Consider the following 23263-nt stretch of genomic DNA (forward strand, 5'->3'; position numbering starts at 1 on the left):
TCTGCCTCCATTTCAGCAGCCCAGTCACCGAGCACTGATGGAGTCAGTGATGGCGCGTCGTCTTGGGCGTTGTGCTCCATTACCTGGTCTTTTTTCTGAGGGGCTCCCGCATGAAAACTTTGCACTGAGTGAGGCCGCCGTCCTGTCCGTTGTGTCAGATGCCTGCCTTAGGGCAGTGCTGGTAGATTCCGTTGGCAACGTCGTTCAGAGATGAGATCGGCAGGGTTCTCCCTGAGTCTGCCCTGTTGGTCATCTGCCATTGAGAGGTGGCGTTTCGTATGACACTTTGGCAACCGTTTTGTCTGCGTCTGTATGTCTGTGTCCGTTGAAGGCCTGGGATCAGTACCATCTGCCATAAGCCGGTATCCAGAACTGATGCCTCTGGTACGACGACTGTGACAGTGGTGGCACTGGCATTTTGTCTTGCAAGGGTGTCTCGTCGTGCGGCTCAGCATTCACGGTGGTTTCGGCGGCTAAGCTCGTGGGTACATTTGACTGCAGCATGGGCGCAGCATCTGTACCATTCCTCTTACAGATATCGGTAGCCCTGCCTCAGAGGGTAATGCATTTGGTATCCTCACCTTTCACTGTTGGCTGCTTTCTGAGTCATTCCAATGGTGCTAGTATGGTCAACAGTTCCGTGACAGTACTTGCCTACTCTTCCCATTGTTTGATTGTTCTTCTTCCCATACTGGAATAACACGTACACCGGCATTGCCAGTGGACAAAGTGGTTCATTAGTTAGTCCTTGCCCTCCGCTTTGCTTTCCTGGTTGACTTTCCTGGGTGTGTCTCAGCTGCCCTCAAGCTCAACACTACATGAGACTTTCATCAAATCCGTGCACAAGCCCATGACCTCGATGCCATAGCTAATGGTCCATGAGCACCTTACATATTGCCACCAGCTATGGCTTTGTGGACCTCATCATTGTGAGCACTCCCCAGGCTAGGATTGACTTTCCAGTCTGTATTAAAGTACTTGGACGCATGTACCCAGAAACTGTGTATTTAGTTCTGTTTCTAAGTTAATAAACAAAAAGCTGTTATCTATGCATTTGGATTGTCACCTGTCACATCCCTAGGCTACCGACACTAAAAATAGCTTTAAGTGATATAGTAATAGAATATTGTTAACACAGTACACAGATTTAGTTCCTACAATTTCCCTGTCTTTTGTTAATATATACGTTGACTTGTTCCACATCCCTGAATATTTTCCTTCTTGATGGGATCCACAGAACATGGATGGATTAATTAATGAATGTATGTGACAGTGCACTGGTGAAGCACTTATGTAGTAGTTGACATCAATTCGTATTACAATAGACAATTCAGAGCATTTCAAAATTATCTTAAGTGTGTTCTGTACTGAAACATTAATTAGCATGTAAGTTGCTTAAAATACTTCAGGCAGTCTTTTTTATATTCATATGTTTTCTGTATTTCTTGCTTCTGGAACACTCACAGACAAAATCAGGTGACCAAAAATTCTGAGCACCATGTTGTTGGGCACATGTATTACATTAAGATAACAATGGAAAAGTAAGACAGTCACCCTGATTTTTTTCCCATTGCTGAATCATTTGGGGAACAAGATAAGACAATTTTAGTGAAGTCTGCATACCTACACTGAGTGTTCAGACAATCCCATTACAAATTTCTAGAACTTGTAGAAGGGGGTGAGTACATAATATTTTGAATAGAAACCCATGTCTAGAAACACCCATTTCCATTCTATGACAGCTTCAATTAAGATGTTTAATTAATCCACTTCTGCTTGAGGAAATGAATGAGGAGGGATGAAGTACTATTATTTGGTAACAATTCAAATAAGCATGTTTGTTTGAATTAACACTTAAACATTACGTGTGTACATTATTCCAAAACAAATGAGAACCCAGCATACTATACATACAGAACAGTACTGGTAGATTAAAATAGTGGATTGGTGTGGCAACCACCATTGTGGTTACACACACTGTACTTATAAAGAATGATCTGGTACACACACTCTATCCCATCTGGTGTCTCTTCAATTTCTAGTGCAGCAGCCAGAACTTGCACCAGCAGATCTTGTAGATTAAACTTTATATATGATTCCACAAGAAGTAGTTCACAGGAGTTAAATCTGGCAATCACAGTGCCACACAGCCCAACATCATTGGCCTATCCATCTTTGACATTATCATCTGTTAAGATGTCTCCGAACCACATATGGGAAGTGAGCTGGTGGACCATCATCCTGAAACCACATTTCTTGATGGATATTCAGTGGCACAGCATCCAAGAACGGGTCCAATATATTGGCTGGACCCATAGTGAGCAACTTTTATAAGTGGTACAGATGTAATTGCTGCTCACCCAAAATGTCCCAGATGATACTGTGACTAACACCCATTGCATGTGCACTTGTTTGAGTACTCATTTCCTTGTTTGAGTACTCATTTCCTTCAACACGATGCAGTACTTATTCTTCAAATTCACTAGTCCTGCCTCCTAACAATGGAGGTCCCTGTTGTTGGAGACCACTGTGCAACTTGGGCAAAATGTTTGTGCAATGGCATGCTGCATTTCAGAAAACATTCATGAAACAGGCAACTAGCAGCTCTTCTGTTACCTTGAGAATTGCCATACACAAGGAGCATGTCTGTGTATTCCAAAGACGTGTGCTGAACCATGTGTACTGTATCGGAGCCACACAGGCTTCACAGCAAGGCAGATGTTAAGTGAAATTGTGTGAGCATCTGACGTAGTACATGTCATCCTGTCTACCACACTGCATACTAGGACAAGCAACTCTGAGACTTTTCTCTTCTCCTCAGCAAACATGGATGCATTACACATCTGAACCAGTACGTTTCCGGACATGGGTTCCTATCCCTTCTATAAGTCCTACATGTTTGTAACAAGAGTTTCTGAACACCATGAAGGTTCAGATCCACACTGTTTTCTTGTATGTAGGAGGGTGCACACATGTGTGCACACATATAATCAAGAGCATCAGATGAAGCTGGTGTCATAGTGATGCTTTAGTGGTAGCTGGGCAAACCGGTGACACACTATAATTCAGATAGTTCAGATTGTCACACTGACCTTTAATCTTCTAATGTCTGTTACACTTTAACTCATGCATAATGAAATGATTCCTGCCTATGTCAGTTCAACAGCTTTTTATTTGTTTTAAAAAGTTTTCAAACTGACCTCAAAATGTTGAGAATTATGATGCCCTCGACTTGTGGCAGTTCCACATGCTTTCCATCAACCTCTAGACGAACTTCTTTGTGAAGGTCTTTGCACATTTTTCGTCCAACCATCTTACGAAGTCCCATTTTCACATAGACTCCTTTATTGTGTAACCTGTAACAAATGATAAAAGATAAGTTGAAAACAGTTGTATCATAGGGATATTATTAACAAGGATCAAGTTTACAAATATGTCATTGATCACACAGAAACCGCTGTGAAGATTCATTTAACAGTTCTGTTATGACCATTACATTTCTTTCATTCAGTTTTGGGATAGATAATGGCATTGCTCCTATTCTCTGCTTGCAAGTTCTGTACACAAACATGACATTATATGAGTGGTAAAGCTCCCTTCCCGATAAGCAAACTGCAATACACAATGAGAGACATGGAGTCCATACAATGGGTAATAAGTAACTCAACGGATGATATAGTAATAGTTTAAAGGGAAAATGGTTATAAGTACCATATAATTTTAACAAGGAAGACAGTTATCAGATGTATATTCCAGTCTACATATTTTCTTTGAAATCAACTAACGACATGACACAAGACAAGAACATTTGCTGTAAAAGGCACCTAATGGAATTGTGACACATATGCAAGATATACCTCAAGAGAGACTTACTGTGTTTAGTATCTCTCTGCTGGTGGCAAACAGAATGCTAGTACTGCATGTGACAACCAGCGATGGAAATACGGGATGAACAATGAATTACCCATACTGTTCATCTGACTACCTACAGTACTTTTTGGTAATATCTTCCATTGTTAGACAAGCATCTTTTGGAGATCAGCATTGATGAATAGTGCTCATGTTTGGATGTTACATGTGTATTCAATCAAAATTAAATAGAGGAAGATGTAGCCACTATAAATAAATAATGTCCTCTTGTTGCAGGTACTCATCCTCCAGAGCAACCACGTGTGTTCACATTAACATCCATTACATGGAACCTAGGTCTACATTAACCATGAAAAAGACATATGTATCACTGCAGGATTTCATCATTGCATTGACATACATGCCTCTAACTGACACTGTCCCTAACAAGAACAATTGTCTCACAATATTGGCTCCTTTGCACAATAACAATAGGAATTTGACATGCCCCAAGGGTATGGCTGAAGAATAGATGGAGAGAATCACTTTCCTCAATAAATTGCTACTTGTCTGTGAAAGGGGCACAGCCTCATACTTTCTGAGTCCACTGAAAGTGGCCAGAATCACAGTTGCCACACCTGAAACTCTTTTGTGTGTGGGGAATGCATCTTGTTGTGTCACTGAGAACATAGAACATCTTCTAAAAACTAACATTATACCATCAAGTAGGAAATCTGTGGGCCAGGAACTGCTGTGAGGTCTCTTGCCAGTCCATTTGCTGTATTGAGTAACTTTTTTGAGCATTTAAGTCAAGATAACAATCCTGGTCATGGTACTAACATGTACTTGACTTTCACTTTAGTGCCACAGAAGTTTCTTTCTTCCTGCAAACTTCTCACATTCATGAATTATGAAATTCAAGTGCTGGAGGAACAACTTTCTCCGACTTTGGCCAGCCTCTAGTCTGCCAATGCTCCAATCATACATAATGTCGTCCATATGTGTTTCTTGTGCTTACAATTCTCTATGTGCAAAATGAACACAAGATGAAGTCAGAAGTACTAATAATAGACATCTGTGCATGCTGAGTGTTGCAGCAATCTCATACTGCACCGTCACGTGTCTCACATTTATCCATGTTGACCTGCCACAGTTCAGCACATGTAGTGTCTTCTAGATGTAACGACTTTTCTTGGATCTTGAAGTTATTTTAACTTATGCACACCAGGTCATTTGAACTTGCCAAGATAAGCATGCAATACCATAAAATGTTGATTGTATAACAGTTTTCCAAAAAATTAAATTGTCAATTGTATGACACACTGAGACATTTTTTTCTTTTTGTCTATTATACTGAGTGAATATCCAAAATCACATGAATATAGCAAAAAAATTATATATATATATATATATATATATATAAAACAGAAAGAAACTTCCACATGGGAAAAATATATTAAAAACAAAGATTCCAAGACTTACCAAGCGGGAAAGCGCCGGCAGACAGGCACATGAACAAAACACACAAACACACACACAGAATTACAAGCTTTCGCAACTGGCAGTTGCTTCGTCAGGAAAGAGGGAAGGAGAGGGAAAAATGAAAGGATGTGGGTTTTAAGGGAGAGGGTAAGGAGTCATTCCAATCCCGGGAGCGGAAAGACTTCCCTTAGGGGAAAAAAAAGGACAGGTGTACACTCGCGCACACACACACACATATCCATCCGCACATACACAGACACAAGCAGACATATTTAAAGGCAAAGAGTTAAGGGCCCTTAACTCTTTGCCTTTAAATATGTCTGCTTGTGTCTGTGTATGTGCGGATGGATATGTGTGTGTGTGTGTGCGAGTGTACACCTGTCCTTTTTTTTCCCCTAAGGGAAGTCTTTCCGCTCCCGGGATTGGAATGACTCCTTACCCTCTCCCTTAAAACCCACATCCTTTCATTTTTCCCTCTCCTTCCCTCTTTCCTGACGAAGCAACTGCCAGTTGCGAAAGCTTGTAATTCTGTGTGTGTGTTTGTGTGTTTTGTTCATGTGCCTGTCTGCCGGCGCTTTCCCGCTTGGTAAGTCTTGGAATCTTTGTTTTTAATATATATATATATATATATATATATATATATATATATATATATATATATATATATATATATATATATAAAAAAAACAGAAAGAAACTTCCACATGGAAAAAATATATTAAAAACAAAGATTCTAAGACTTACCAAGCGGGAAAGCGCCGGCAGACAGGCACATGAACAAAACACACAAACACACACACAGAATTACGAGCTTTCGCAACTGGCAGTTGCTTCGTCAGGAAGGAAGGAAGGAGAGGGAAAAATGAAAGGATGTGGGTTTTAAGGGAGAGGGTAAGGAGTCATTCCAATCCCGGGAGCGGAAAGACTTCCCTTAGGGAAAAAAAGGACAGGTGTACACTCGCACACACACACACACACACATATCCATCCGCACATACACAGACACAAGCAGAAATATGTCTGCTTGTGTCTGTGTATGTGCGGATGGATATGTGTGTGTGTGTGTGTGTGCGAGTGTACACCTGTCCTTTTTTTCCCTAAGGGAAGTCTTTCCGCTCCCGGGATTGGAATGACTCCTTACCCTCTCCCTTAAAACCCACATCCTTTCATTTTTCCCTCTCCTTCCTTCCTTCCTGACGAAGCAACTGCCAGTTGCGAAAGCTCGTAATTCTGTGTGTGTGTTTGTGTGTTTTGTTCATGTGCCTGTCTGCCGGCGCTTTCCCGCTTGGTAAGTCTTGGAATCTTTGTTTTTAATATATATACAAAGTTGATGTGACTTACCAAACAAAAGCGCTGGCAGGTCGATAGATACACAAACATACACACAAAATTCAAGCTTTCGCAACCAACGGTTGCTTCTTCAGGAAAGAGGGAAAGACAAAAGGATGTGGGTTTTAAGGGAGTGGGTAAGGAGTCATTTCAATCCCAGGAGTGGAAAGACTTACCTTAAGGGGAAAAAAGGACAGGTATACACTTGCACACACACATATCCATCCGCTCATACACAGACACAAGCAGACATTTGTAATGGCAAAGAGTTTGGGCAGAGATGTCAGTTGAGGCGGAAGTACACAGGCAAAGATGTTGTTGAAAGACAGGTGAGGTATGAGAGGCGGCAACATGAAATTAGCGGAAGTTGAGGCCTGGTGGATAACGAGAAGAGAGGATATACCGAAGGGCAAGTTCCCATATCCAGAATTCTGACAGGTTGGTGTTAGTGGGAAGTATCCAGATAACCCGGACTGTGTAACACTGTGCCAAGATGTGCTGGCCGTGCACCAAGGCATGTTTAGCCACAGGGTGATCCTCGTTACCAACAAACACTGTCTGCCTGTGTCCATTCATGTGAATGCTCATTCCCACATAGAAAGCTTCACAGTGTAGGCAGGTCAGTTTGTAAATCATGTGAGTGCTTTCACACGTGGCTCTGCCTTTGATCGTGTACACCTTCCGGGTTACAGGACTGGAGTAGGTGGTGGTGGGAGGGTGCATGGGACAGGTTTTACACAGGGGGTGGTTACAAGGGTAGGAGTCAGAGGGTAGGGAAGGTGGTTTGGGGATTTCATAGGGACGAACTAAGAGGTTACGAAGGTTAGGTGGACGGCGGAAAGACACTCTTGGTGCAGTAAGGAGGATTTCATGAAGGATGGATCTCATTTCAGGGCAGGATTTGAGGAAGTCGTATCCCTGCTGGAGAGCCACATTCAGAGTCTGATCTAGTCCCGGAAAGTATCCTATGACAAGTGGGGCACATTTGTGGTTCTTCTGTGGGAGGTTCTGGGTTTGAGGGGTTGCGGAAGTGGCTCTGGATATTTGCTCCTGTACCAGGTCGGGAGGGTAGTTGCGGGATGCGAAAGCTGTTTTCAGGTTGTTGGTGTAATGGTTCAGGGATTCCTGACTGGTTCAGATTCGTTTGCCACGAAGACCTAGGCTGTAGGGAAGGGACCGTTTGATGTGGAAAGGGTGGCAGCTGTCATAATGGAGGTACTGTTGCTTGTTGGTGGGTTTGATGTGGACAGACGAGTGAAGTTGGTCATTGGACAGATGGAGTTCAATGTCAAGGAAATTGGCATGGGATTTGGAGTAGGACCAGGTGAATCTGATGGAACCAAAGGAGTTGAGTTTGGAGAGGAAATTCTGGAGTTCTTCTTCACTGTGAGTCCAGATCATGAAGATGTCATCAATAAATCTGTACCAAACTTTGGGTTGGCAGGCCTGGGTAACCAAGAAGGCTTCCTCTAAGCGACTAGGTTGAATAGGTTGGTGTACAAGGGGGCCATCCTGGTACCCATGGCTGTTCCCTTTAATTGTTGGTATGTCTGGCCTTCAAAAGTGAAGAAGTTGTGGGTCAGGATGAAGCTAGCTAAGGTAATGAGGAAAGAGGTTTTAGGTAGGGTGGCAGGTGATCAGTGTGAAAGGAAGTGCTCCATCACAGCGAGGCCCTGGACGTGTGGAATATCTGTGTATAAGGAAGTGGCATCAATGGTTACAAGGATGGTTTCCGGGGGTAACAGATTGGGTAAGGATTCTAGGCGTTCGAGAAAGTGGTTGGTGTCTTTGATGAAGGATGGGAAACTACATGTAATGGGTTGAAGGTGTTGATCTACATAGGCAGATATACGTTCTGTGGGGGCTTGGTAACCAGCTACAATGGGGTGGCCGGGATGATTGGGTTTGTGAATTTTAGGAAGAAGGTAGAAAGTAGAGGTGCGGGGTGTCAGTGGGGTCAGGAAGTTGATGGAGTCAGGTGAAAGGTTTTGAAGGGGTCCTAAGGTTCTGAGGATTCTTTGAAGCTCTGCCTGGACATCAGGAATGGGATTACCTTGGAAAACTTTTTATGTGGTGTTGTCTGAAAGCTGACGCAGTCCCTCAGCCACATACTCCCGACGATCAAGTACCACAGTCGTGGAACCCTTGTCCGCCGGAAGAATGACGATGGATTGGTCAGCCTTCAGATCACGGATAGCTTGGACTTCAGCAGTGGTAATGTTTGGAGTAGGATTAAGGTTTCTTAAGAAGGATTGAGAGGCAAGGCTGGAAGTCAAAAATTCCTGGAAGATTTGGAGAGGGTGATTTTGAGGAAGAGGAGGTGGGTCCCGCTGTGATGAAGGGCGGAACTGTTCCAGGCAGGATTCAATTTGGATAGTGTCTTGGGGACTTGGATCATTAGGAGTAGGATTAGGATCTTTTTTTTTTTTTTTTTTTTTTTTTTCGTGGCAAAGTGATATTTCCAGCAGAGAGTACGAGTGTAGGACAGTAAATCTTTGATGAGGGCAGTTTGGTTGAACCTGGGAGTGAGGCTGAAGGTGAGGACTCTAGAAAGGACAGAGGTTTCGTATTGGGAGAGAGGTTTGGAGAAAAGGTTAACTACTGAATTAGGGTGATGTGGTTCGAGTTTGTACTGATTGGAATTTTGAGGTTTTGTGGCACTTCATATATATAAACAAAGATGATGTGACTTACCAAACAAAAGTGCTGGCAGGTCGATAGACACACAAACAAACACAAACATACACACAAAATTCAAGCTTTCGCAACCAACGATTGCTTCTTCAGGAAAGAGAGAAGGAGAGGGAAAGACGAAAGGATGTGGGTGTTAACAGAGAGAATAAGAAGTCATTCGAATCCCGGGAGCGGAAAGACTTACCTTAAGGGGAAAAAAGGACAGGTATACACTCGCGCGCGCACACACACACACACACACACACACACACACACACACACACACACACACACATAGTCATGACGGAACTCTTCCATTTGGTGCAAGATATACGAGACAGGTGAAATAACTCCAGACTACAAGAAGAATGTAGTAATCCAATTCCAAAGAAAGTAGTTGTTTACAGGTGCAAAAATTACTGAACTATGAGTTTGATAAGTCATAGTTGCAAAATAATGACATGAATTCTTTACAGAAGAATGGAAAAATGGTGGATGCCAACTAGGATACAGCGAGCGTTGGAGGTTTGCAGCCCTGCAGCCGGGCAACTAGCGTGAGTTTTTCTTGATGCAATAATTTACTAACAGCCATATGTATTGTAGAAATTTATTTTATGAACTTCTTACGTGCTACTAGTTTTGGCATTACATTGAAACTGGTAGCACATAAGAAGCTCATAAAATAAATTTCTACAATAGATACGGCTGTTGGTAAATTATTGCATCAAGAAATATATGGCAGCCGTTGTCCCAACGATTACAGTGTGAGTTTTGGTGCTCTTGTAAAGATAAGTCATTTTAGATTATAATAACATTTACTTTAGTACTGATTACATGGTAAATAGGTGTATTAGTATGCTTTTTAAGCATACCATTAAAGTTTCCATTTTTCTTTACATAATATAGCAGAAAATGCGAAAAGATCTTACAGTTGTATTTTCTGTTTACGTTTTGCCAAAGCAAATCTATAAAATTTTGATTAATTGTACTTTGCTCTCTCCAGAAATTGAACTGTAGCGTACCTCTTCATTATTTAACTCACATTTCCGGAAAGTAGCATAAAGTTTAAGTTGTTGTTTTAGAAACTTTGCACTGTTGTTTTTGTTTACATACAGTTGCATATAGGCCAAATTTGTGGAATCATATTTTCCTGTTTATCTGTAATTTAACTGACTTATTCTTAATAAACTATTATGGTTACCATGAGTGAAAATAGCTTGACTTGCTGTAGAATTGTTAGGTCAGGGCTTTGGTGTTACGGGGTGCTGTAGTTTTTTCCATGTGGGTGACTATAGCGGTGTGGGAATAAGGGAAGTAAATGAGAGTCATCAGTGGCTTTGAAGGATATGTAGTAGAGATAGGAAGATACTAGAAAAGGAGGGGAAAATCGCCACCCTTCAGGCTGAGTTAGACAAGGCCAGGGGAGATCTTGACAGGTTAAGGAGGGAGAAGGGTAAAGAGAGGTGGGAGGTGGCAACAGGCAACAGGAGGAAAAGGCCTAGAACTTTGTCTGACAGCTTTGTGGTGAATGTGGTAAATAGATTTGACCTGTTGCTTCAGTTAGAAGCTGGTGAGCCTCAAGTAGTTGCAGCTGTAGACAGGGCACAACAAACTTTCAGCAGCAAATTGAAAAGTAAGAATGTAGGGAAATCAGTAAACAGAAAGAATGAATGTTGTTAGGTAGTTCCCATGGAAGAGGTGTTGGTCAACTTTTGCAGGATGAACTAGGATCAGAATACCAGGTCACCAATTCTTTTAAACCTAGTGCCGGTCTGGAGCAGGTAACATAAGATTTAGGATCACTTTGCAAAGATATCACTAAGGAAGACACCGTGGTTATAGTGGGTGGGCCAGGTAATAGTACTGACAGAGATCCTGGGTACACTATAGAGTGTGACCTGGCAAAGATTGCGTGAGCATTGAAGCATATTAGTGTTGAGTTTGTATCTGTTCTTGGGCGCCATGACTGACATCATTTGAACTCTTCTGTCTAGAGAGTTAATTTGGAGTTGAAATGGCTGCTTATGTCGGGTGCAGGGTCACACATTAGTTTGGTTCCTGTTAATTCTCTAAATAGGTGGGGTTATACTAGGCATGGCCTTCACCTCAACAGGAAAGGGAAGGGTGAACTGGCTGGAAAAATAGCAGGAAAGTTAAAGGGAGAGGCACTGTCACAAGTGAAAAAATAGCAGTGGTTATTTGGTTAAGAAAAGACCCTTTTTTTAGGGTAGGAAGGACAGAAAGAAACCAAGTTTTAAGAGAGGTTAGGATTGAGAGAAAACTTCAGATTGAGAAAGAAATCAAGAAACATAATTCTAGCTTACTACATCAGCATAAACAGCTGTTGGTTAAGAATTTTTAACAATCAGCAGAAATTTCAAATCTACCCAATTTTAAATAGGTCGATGTGAAATGTCAGCTATCTTTATTGCATCAAAATATTCGAGGACTGAGAAATAAAATTAATGAATTAATTATCTGCATAGATGAATGAGAGTCCTCAAACCCAGCTCACATAATCTGCCTCTCTGAACATACTGGTATAGAACTTTTAAGTGTTGCAGGATTTAGGTTAGCATCTCACTTTTGTAAAGCAGAAATGGAGAAAGAAAGAGTGCCACATTCATCAGGAACTGTCAAAAATTTAAGAACATACGCATTCATAAATTTTGCCCAGAACAGCATATAGAAGCATGTGCAACAAAAGTAGTATTTCACAAAAATTCCTTCATAATATTAAGTGCATATCGAGCACCTGCATGTAACTTTAATCTGTTCATAAACCACCTTTAAGCTGTACTGGCCCATTTAAATAAATAAATAAATAAATAAAAGAGTGGTTGCTGCTGATTTCAGTGTAGATTTCTTTAAGGACTCTCCCAATAAGAACTTATTTGAGTTAGTAACATTATCATTCAACTTAATTCCCACTGTAAAGTTCCCCACTAGGGTAGCCAATAGCTCACAAACAGCAATTGATAATATCTTTATAGAAAAGTCCAATGAACAAAATTATATTACAAAACCAATTTAATGGCCTATCAGACCATGACATGCAGCACCTTCTGTTAAATGTTAATACTGAGCAGAATATAAAATCTATTAAATCTGAGGTCAAGAGCATAATCAATAAACCAAAAATTGATTATTTTTAGACACACCTCATAGACATTCCCTGGAGTGATGTTGACAGTGCTCATGGCATGAATGAAAAATATAACACTTTTGCTAACAAAGTGCTTACCTTATTTGAACACTCTTTTCCCCCAAAACTAACCACAGTTACAGAAAAGTCTACAAAGAAGCCATGGATTACTCAAGGAATAGAGATAGCTCGAAAACAAAAATGAAAATGTATCTCAATCCGAAACAGTTCTGATGTTGATGCTATAGCATATTACAAAAAATACTGCAAAATATTAAAGAATGTAATATGGACATCAATGCAAATATATTACAAGGGAAAGATAGTCGTATCAGATAACAAAATAAAGAAAATATGGGATATAATGAAGGGGGAGGCCAGTAGAACCAAAAATGAAGAGGGACAAATAGCATTAACAGTAAATGATACATTGGTGACAGATGTGTATAGTATTGCAGAACTTTTTAGCAAACATTTTATAGCTGTTAGTGAAAAGTTGGGGTTTTCAGGTTCTGTAGATGCTGCTATGGAATACTTCAGACCAGAAATTTCAAGTAACTTCCATAATATGACTTTGACTCTCACCACCCCAGCAGAAGTAATGCCCATCATAAAATCTTTAAAATCAAAAACATCTAGTGGGTATGATGAAATATCAATAAAGTTAATTAAAGAATATGATTCTCAGTTAAGTAATATATTAACCTTTCTGTGTAACCAGCCATTTATCAGTGGAATATTTCCTGAATGTTTGAAATATGCTGAAGTTAAGCCACTGTTTAAAAAGGGAGGTAAAGAAATAGCATCAAATTTCTGTCCAACTTCACTTTTACCAGCATTCTCAAAATTTTTAGAAAAGGTATTGTACGATTGGCTTTATAACCATCTTTTCACAAATAACATACTGTCAGAGTTGCAGTATGGATTTCTAAAGGGTTCTGTTACTGGGAAGGTTATCTACACTTGCAGTGAAAATGTACTTAATTCATTAGACAAAAAATTGCAGGCAACTGGTATATTTTGTGATCTGTCGAAGGCATTTGTCTGTGTAAATCACAATATCCTTTTAAGAAAATTAGAATATTGTGGTGTAACAGGAAATTCTGCAAAATGGTTCAAATCTTATATCTCTGGTGGGAAACAAAGGGTGTTATTAGGAAAGATAAATGGATTAAGCTATCAGGCATCATCCATCTGGGAACTGAAACTTCCTGGCAGATTAAAACTGTGTGCCCGACCGAGACTCGAACTCGGGACCTTTGCCTTTCGCGGGCAATGCTGTGGCTAAGCCATGTCTCCACAGTATCCTTTCTTTCAGGAGTGCTAGTTCTGCATGTTTGCCAGAAGAGCTTCTGTAAAGTTTGGAAGGTGGGAGACGGATACTGGCAGAAGTAAAGCTGTGAGTACCGGGCGTGAGTCGTGCTTCGGTAGCTCAGTTGGTAGAGCACTTGCCCGCGAAAGGCAAAGGTCCCGAGTTCGAGTCTCGGTCGGGCACACAGTTTTAATCTGCCAGGAAGTTTCACATCAGCGCACACTCCGCTGCAGAGTGAAAATCTCATTCCATCTGGGAACTAATTACATGTAGGGTCCCACAAGGTTCCATCTTAGGGCCCTTACTTTTTCTTGTGTATATCAATGACCTTTCAACAGTAACATTACCAGATGCTAAGTTTGTTTTGTTTGCCAATGATACAAACATTGCAATAAATAACAAATCAAGTGTAGTTTTAGAAAGATCAGCTAATAAAATATTTGTGGACATTAATCACTGGTTCCTAGCCAATTCATTGTTACTAAACTTTGAAAAACCACACTAAATGCAATTCAGAACTTGTAAGGGGTGTCCCACGAGTATATACTTAACATACAATGACAAGCAGATAGAAGAAGTGCAAGTGTTCAATTCTTGGGATTATGGCTTGATAATATATTCAACTGGGAGGAGCACACCACAGAACTACTGAAGCGTCTTAACAAATCTCTATTTCCAATGTGAATTGTGTCAGACATAGGTGATATAAAAATAAAAAAGATGGCATACTATGCTCACTTTCATTCCATGTCATATGAGATTATTTTTTGGGATAATTAATGAAGCAAGCAAAAGTTTTCTGGGCACAAAAATGTGCAATAAGAGTTATGTGTGATGTGAACTCAATAACATCCTGCAGAAGCCTGTTTAGAGAACTACGGATACTAACTACTGCTTCACAATATATTTATTCCTTAATGAAATCTGTCACTTTTTCAAACCAATAGCTCAATGTAGACTGGCAATGGAAAAGAAAGCGTCTCTGAAGAAGATAAATTTGTTAACATCGAGTATAGATTTAAGTGTCAGGAAGTCGTTTCTGAAAGTATTTGTATGGAGTGTAGCCATGTATGGAAGTGAAACATGGACGATAAATAGTTTAGACAAGAAGAGAATAGAAGCTTTCGAAATGTGGTGCTACAGAAGAATGCTGAAGATTAGATGGGTAATCACATAACTAATGAGGAGGTATTGAATAGAATTGGGGAGAAGAGGAGTTTGTGGCACAACTTGACAAGACGAAGGGACCAGTTGGTAGGACATGTTCTGAGGCATCAAGGGATAACAAATTTAGCATTGGAGGGCAGCGTGGAGGGTAAAAATCGTAGAGAAAGACCAAGAGATGAATACACTAAGCAGATTAAGAGGGATGTAGGGTGAAGTAAGTACAGAGAGATGAAGAAGCTTGCACAGGAGAGCCGCATCAAACCAGTCTCAGGACTGAAGACCACTATAACAACAACAGCTCAATTCATGGAATCAATACTAGAAATAAGAATAATATTCACAAGGATTTAAAGTCACTTACTCTTGTACAAAAAGGTGTGCATTATTCAGGAACACACATTTTCAATAACTTGCCAGCAGCCATAAAAAGCCTAACAACCAATGAAATTCAGTTTAAGAGAAGCCTAAAGCACTTATGGTGGCCAACTCCTTATACTCCATTGATGAATTTCTCAGTAGAACCAACTGAAAGAAACTTCCACATGGGAAAAATATATTAAAAACAAAGATTCCAAGACTTACCAAGCGGGAAAGTGCCGCCAGACAGGCACATGAACAAAACACACAAACACACACACAGAATTACTAGCTTTCGCAACCGATGGTTGCTTCTTCAGGAAGGAGAGGGAAAGACGAAAGGATGTGGGTTTTAAGGGAGAGGGTAAGGAGTCATTCCAATCCCGGGAGCGGAAAGACTTCCCTTAGGGGAAAAAAAGGACAGGTGTACACTCGCACACACACACACACACACACACATATCCATCCGCACATACACAGACACAAGCAGACATATGTGGACAAAATCATGGTGAACTATCCCCACCACATTGAAAAAACAAATCAGTATTATATTCACATTGATTTTTATAAGAGACTTTGGGCCTATGACAACATGATATTACTATTTATTACATTTAATGAAGAATGAATGACTTGCAAGAATGACAGCTCTCCACCACTTATGAAGCAACTTATAAAATTTCAGTACTAGCACCCTTCACAAGTCCTGTATTCTGGATCGTGTAAGAAATGCTGATCAAATACTCAGTGAATAATTATGTTATTTGAAACATATTAACTGTGGGTGGATTTTTAATCTATTCATTAAGAACCTACAATTTGCTGTGGGCTACTTGAGGTATTGGAAGGTTCCCACAGACAATGTGTTAATCCATACTGTATGTGTAGTCATCTGAGTGCTCCTGAAATATAAATGCTGTATGTCTGGATGCTTCTGGAGTGAATTTCTTGTGTAATCTTCTTGTTTTAAGAATCAAATAATGAAAGTTGGTGAAGCATATACTTCAGCCTAAATAATCCATTTTGTTAGCTTGAGTATCAGAATAATGTGTACTCTTCATTATATTTTTTACATTTCAGTTTATCAATTGGCATATCATGACGTCATTGTGTGTAACAACAGACTTACAAAAAAATGACTGTTGTGAAGTTCTGTTTCAAGTCCATATTCTCCAAGATATTTAGAAGCTTTGCATGAAGTTAACTTGTTGGGATGTCAACACTTCTATTAACAGAGTAGTATTTATCACACAGTTCACTAACTTTAAAGTGCCAGCAATCTCCTTGAAATGTAGAAGGATGACACTTCATCAAAACAGACTGAAGATTTTGAACCCATATGAAGAATGGCAGCAGGAATGGGAGAATGCCACAGAAATGCTGGAAAAGCTAAAGAGGCAGATGGTTGAAGATAAGAAGTCAACCATCCCTTGAAATACTAGTTACAGAATCCTAAGACCTATAATTGTGTGAAGAATCTAGGAATATACAACAGATTCCTGCATTTCATCCCCTTAGGAATCACAAATACACATTTTGATTAGTTACAATATGTACAGAGGCATTTAAGCAGCAGTTCTTCCCATCATTAACAGACAAATAGAATTGGAATAAATCTTAATACATGCTACTTCACTTCACAGTGATTTGCAAAGTCTGGATATAGTTGTGGAAATTTATATCTTTTCATGTACAAAAGCACATTGCAACAATCTGTTTGTCTCTGATTCTGTTTCTTACACACTGTTTTGCAGTTGATTTCTCAGCAGAATTGGTTACAAAAGCTCCTTTATTGTCTAGATAGAAGTTAAAGAACAGTGCAGAGGTTCATGTTCATCTCATAAGCAGTTGTGATAAAGGTAAATCAAGACAGAGCCCCATTTATCTATACATGAGTAATGCAAATGGGCTGTTACAGAATCAAGCTGCTGACTAATGACCTCTTTTTCTACGCATCCATTTAGTTTAATGGAACACAGCTAACCTCGAGGTTGACTTGGTAGTCTGTTCACTGTCCTCCAAGATACACAACATCCCACTGTTCTGTTTAGCAGTGGTTGCTGAAACACATACAGAGCTTACAGTACTAAAGGACTGACAATGGTGACCAGTCCCTAGGACTGAAACCCCAGGTTTGCCACACCCATACACAGCCATTACTGAATGGGTTACCTGTGGTGTTCATCATTTAGAATGAGCAGTACAGGAGAGGGTGCAAACTACCATTGCCCCTGCTCTTATGGTATGATAAAAAATTGGTGTTCTATGATAAACATCAATGGCATAATCTGGATATTAAGGTAGTAGTTTGAATTAAACAGCAGTTATGTCATTCCTATTAATTATACTGTGTTAAATTTAGCCTCAACTAAGCACAAATAGTGCAGTTAGTTAGTATTTGCACATACCCCAGATCATAGCTGCAACCACCTGCTTTGATATGGAATGCATCAGTTTTAGAATTATACATTGTCTCCTCGATGGAAAATGTGGCAACATGCTGACCATTTACATGATTTATTAAGTTCTTTAATTTTTTAATTACATTCATGTAGTGATTTACATCCATACACTGCAAGCCACATTGTGGTGTGGTGGAGGGTACTTCTGGTACTGCTATCTGTTATCCCTTTCCCTTTTCCATTTGTGAATGGCACATGGGAAGCATCATTGTTGGTAAACCTCCATATTAGGTCTAATTCCTCAGCTTTTCTTTTAGTACTCATTTCACAAAACATATATGGGAAGAATTAATATATTGCCCAACTGTTCCTGGAACATACTCTCTAAGAGCATCAATAGTAAATCTCGTGATGATGCACAACACCTCTCCTGTGTTATATGCCACTGGAGTTTGTCCCTCTCTTCCCCTACCTCAATTTAAAATGCATGGGATTCTTAGTGTTTGGCCGTAAAGAGAGAGAGTTTCACAAATTCGGAAAGTCAACAATGTGTCGGTCCACCTCTGGCTCTTATTCAAGAAGTTTTCAGCTTGGTATTGATTGACAGCGTTTTGAATGACCTCCTGAGGGATACCATACCAAATTCTGTCTAATTAGTGCATTAGGTCATCAAAATCCCAAGGTGGTGGGAGAGCCCTGCCCATAATGCTTCAAACGATCTCAATAGGAGGGAGATCCAATGACCTTACTGGCCAACGTAGGGTTTGGTAAGCACAAAAACAAGCAATAAAAACTGATGTCGTGTGCAGACAGGCATTATCTTGCTGTAATAAACACCTCGGATGGCTTGGTATCAAGGGCAACAAAACAGGGCATATAATATCATTGATGAACTGTTGTGCTGTAAGGGTGCTGTGGATGACAACCAAAGGTGTCCCCCTATGAAAAGAAATGACACCCCAGACCATCACTCCTGATTTTTGGGCTGTATGGTGTGTGGATCTTATGTAAGTAGCCTGCCAGTGTCTGGGCATCTCCAGATACAGCTTCACTGGCCATAGGGACTCAATTCGAAGAGGGACAGTTTTACTCCAGTCAACGAGATTCCAGGCCGAAGACATGTTCCAAGACACCCCGAATAGCTCTGAGTTACCACCCTGTCTCTCAAACGCCACAGGGGCCGACAACCAGGAGTGTTGGTCTGGGGTACCACTTCTTTTCATAGCAGGGCCCCTTTTCTTATAAACTTCAGCACTCTTACAGCACAGTGGTATGTTGACGATATTCTATGCCCCATTCTGTTGCCCTTCGTGGAAAGCCATCTTGGACTTACATTACAGCAAAATAATGCCTGTTGCATAGGGCAGTAGTTTATGTTGCTTGTCTTTATGCTTACCAAACCCTATGTTGGCCAATAAAGTCATTGGATCTCTCAGGAATTGAGAATGTTTGGAGCATTATGGGCAGAGTCCTCCAACCAGTTTGGGATTTTGATGATAAAATGCACAAATTGGACAGAATTTGGCACAGTATCCCTCAGAAGGACATTCAAAAACTATCAATCAATGCCAAGCTGAATATGAGCCAGAGGCAAACCAACACATTATAACTTGCTGAATTTGTTGAGTTCTTTCCCTAGAAATAAATAACCATCCCATTTTTATGAAATTGTAATCATTTATTTGTCTCTACATATACATCATATTACCAATTTCCATCCCATTCACAGTTCCTTCACACAGCACATCTGTTAAGCACATATCAAAAGCAGAATAAAAAAATTGATCCTTTTGGGTAGTAATAAACTGTAACATAGGTAGGTGCAAGGAGCAACAGCAACCTTAGAATAAAGCACAATGGAAAAATAATTGAAGAGGTGATGTAAATTTTACAACAGCTGACAAAACTAATACTACTACATATCAACTTCAATGTGAAAAAAAAAACATGTTCCTACACGCAGTAATGACAACAGAAATATAATATCTTATTTGTAAATTAATAAATAAAATATTTTATGGATCTGATAGTCTACTAGAAACAGTACTAAGACATAGCAGAAATGAATTTTATCTTGTGGACATTGTAATGTAGGCACTAGTACATGTTGCAGAAGTCAGAACATAAAACAATGGTCACTTAAAGCTAAGTCTATGAAACCACAGTATATCATGTAAATTAATGTGATAGGCCCTTCTTCTAAGCTTGTAACAGTAAGTAAGTAATGATGTTATTTAGGACTGTGTATCAACAATCACTTGAGATTTGTTGATCATACTTTTGTTTGTAAAACAGCTTGCAGTTGATGTTCAATATTTTACTTATAGCTGTAAGTTTCTTGGGAAGCATTATGAGATTTGTTTCCATGTTATTTGCAGTTATTTTAATTTTTACACCATGTGTTCTTACTATTGTATTCACGCTTATTATGTTTTTATAGGCGTTATTATCCAGGTTGTGTCAGCTGTGGGTTTCACAGAATCCTCATCCATGACTGATCTATAATCAGCCATGGAGCCCTTATGTATTACCACAAACATAAATCCTACACATGCAAAAAACTTCTTGTATGTGATGGCCTCCTGACCACAGACTGAAAAACTATCAGACTGTCTCCACCATGAATCACATCATACTTACTCAAAGTGTATGGTTATGCACCCACCAGCCAAATCAGATATCACATTTCCCATCAGACCTACCACCTCTCTTCATCCAGACAAATATCTGCACTCACTCCCCATTGTGGAAGAAGGCGCACGATGCCTGATCATTTACTTATAACATCCTTTCATTAAAAAGGCTACACATTCTCCACTGAATCTTCCTTGCTGGTTGTTCTGTATACTAGCTATCTACTGCTGCAACAAACTCATTTTATTTTCAGCACCTCAAAGCTTTCTTTTAAGCATCTAGATCTCAATGCATCCCGAACAACTCCCCTAACTTTATATCATAGTACAAGAGCAGAAGAACATCTTTTCCTACAATATCTGCTCCCTATCAACAAACAATTTTTTTCTGAACATCCTCTTGACTTATTTCAGACACAGTCACACACTGTGACACAACAGAACCAGTTTTGGCTGGTTTGTATCTATGAGTGCCTGTGGAATGTGTGCCCTAGTTTTTCCATTCTCCATACTCTTCCAGTGTGTCAAATAGTCTGCCTGTCTATGGCTTCATAAGCTTTTTTGAAATCCACAAATGTTGCTAACTGTTATTCATCTGTCTGACCTTCTGGAATGTTCACAGATTCCAAATCTGTTCAGTACAGGACCTCCCTTTTCTTAAGCCTGCTTGGTACTCACCTATCTTTGTCAGGTTGTGATTTTGAACTGTTTAGTTATGCTTTGGAGGGATTCTTGTAAGTGGCTAGTAATAATGAGATACCTCTGTGATTATTAGGGTCTGACTTGTCATCCTTTTTGTTAACTGCTGTGGAATTTTCTCTGTAATCCATATTTCTGTGAGAATTTTCTTTGTTTTCTTTGTGACATTTTGGTCTTTGAGTTTCCAGATCTCAGCAATAATAGTATCTTCTCAAGGGCTCTGTTCTTTAAAATCTCCCCTACTTCTGTGATGGTTAATGATTTCAAATTTGGATTTGGTATCATTTTATTGATGTGTAATTTTTCTTTAGGCTTTTTGCAATTTTCTTTACTATGTTTCTGTAGCTCTGTCTTTCTTTTGAAACAGATACCTGGAAGCTGATAACCCTTTATATTTTCCCTAAACATTCTGTGGAAATTTTTCTTGCTATTTCTCTTGAAGTCTTCATTAGTTTCATTTAGTCTACTATTGTTGTATGCCCTTGTAACTCTTCTGGTAACTTTATTGCTAAACTTCTTCCATGCCATGATACTATGTTGAATGGCCTCATCACAAGTTGCGTTCCACAGTCTATATTTGCGTTTCCTGGTTGATAGACCCCAATGCACAGCTTGCTGAATCGTCTCACAAGGTCTGTCCACTTCTCTGTTGTATTTTAATTAATTTCTTCAATGATTTTGCCTGTTTTTATCTTCAAGTATTCTGGGTCTTGTCTTATAATTTTGTTCTGCATTGTCTTTCTGTTTTTTGGGATTGGCCTAATTTTTATTTGTAGTAGGTGATGGTCTGTCTCAAACAATTATTTGCATGTCCCCATGTTCTGAATTTCTCTTGTATGGCATCCTGGATGAAACAATGTGTAAAATAAGGGAAAGGAAAGTCAACCACTCAACTATTTGGCTGGTGTGTGATGCATAGAAACTCTTAACAGAAACAGTATTAACACTAGCTCCCAAAATATTGCGAGCACACACACGCGTGCGTGCACACACACACACACACACACACACACACACACACACACACACACACACACACACACACTCCTGTGGCCATGGCAAGACTGATTATTGAAAGCTTTTACCTGGACTGATGGAGGTGGAGAGGGTGTGGGGATAAACACAAGAAGGGGGGGTAGCGGGACAGAGGTAGGGCTTTTAACAGATGACTTAGAGGCTGCACAACAATATGAAATGAGTACAGAAGGTAGAGTGTAAAAGAGATATAAAAAGTCTGAGGGATAGAAGGGGAAAGAGATTTGGGGGGGGGAGGGGGGGAGGAAGAGAAGGCTCGCAATTGGGGGTATTTAACTGGGGGAAAAGGCAGTACACGATCTGGACACGTAAAGGATGGTGTGTGTTGTTGTTGTTGCTGTTGTATTTATTGGTCCTGTTGTCTACAAAGTAGATTTCGCGTAAGACATTGGTCAAGTCAAATTATAAACATACAGCTGAAAGGCATTTCTAGGCATATGTATTTAAGGTTACAATAATACATTTTACATAAGTATTTATATAACACACACTTCCTAAACTTAAATACTCTTGAATAGAGTAAAAGCGGTGATGCTGTAAATATTACTAGAGATTTTCCAAAGATATTGACCTCAGTAATCGCTTTTATGTTTTCAGAAAGTTTGTTATAAAGCTTAACTCCCAAGTGAAAAGTACCTTTTTGGCACAGAGCTGTACTGATTTGGGTTATATGTAAGTTTCTGTTTTGTCTGGTAAAGTGATCATTTATATCACAGTTTTTTTGCAGTCTTCAGTCCTTAACTATTACATTTATTTTAAAGAATAGAAGGATTTCCATTATGTATTCACATGGTGATGGAGGAACACCAGATTTCTTAAACATAGGTTTACAAGAGTATCTAGGCTTGCACCCAAACAAGATTCTAATGGCCCTTTTTGGGGTTTAAAAGTACTATTAGCTATTTTAGAGTTTCCCCAGAAAGTGACCCCATATCTCAGACAAGAATGAAAGTAGGCATGATATGCATTCATTACTGTTTTCTCACTACAGCATAATTTTAGTGAGCAAAGAAGGTAACATGTTTTGCTCAGTTCTGCATTAAGATATTCAAGATGCTTATTTCATTTCACATTGCTCTGCAGCCAAAGTCCTAAGAATTTGGTTTCAGTACAGTTATCAACTAGTTCAACATTGATAGAGACCAAAGGGATAAACATGTCCTTGTAGGGAGCATTG

At 39.7% G+C, this 23263-nt stretch overlaps 1 protein-coding gene across 8 annotated transcripts in view; it reads right to left on the reverse strand.

The window, feature by feature from the left end:
• LOC126267225 (diacylglycerol kinase theta) overlaps positions 1-23263 on the reverse strand; it is a 662574-nt gene that overhangs the window by 50482 nt on the left and 588829 nt on the right. For all 8 annotated transcript variants that reach the window (XM_049972276.1, XM_049972256.1, XM_049972247.1 and 5 more), the window contains one exon: positions 3201-3356. In XM_049972276.1, coding sequence (XP_049828233.1) covers positions 3201-3356 — 156 coding nt within the window. The remainder of the gene's footprint in view (positions 1-3200; positions 3357-23263) is intronic.

Source organism: Schistocerca gregaria, chromosome 1, assembly GCF_023897955.1.
Source record: "Schistocerca gregaria isolate iqSchGreg1 chromosome 1, iqSchGreg1.2, whole genome shotgun sequence".
In the NCBI taxonomy this organism is placed as follows: domain Eukaryota; kingdom Metazoa; phylum Arthropoda; class Insecta; order Orthoptera; family Acrididae; genus Schistocerca; species Schistocerca gregaria.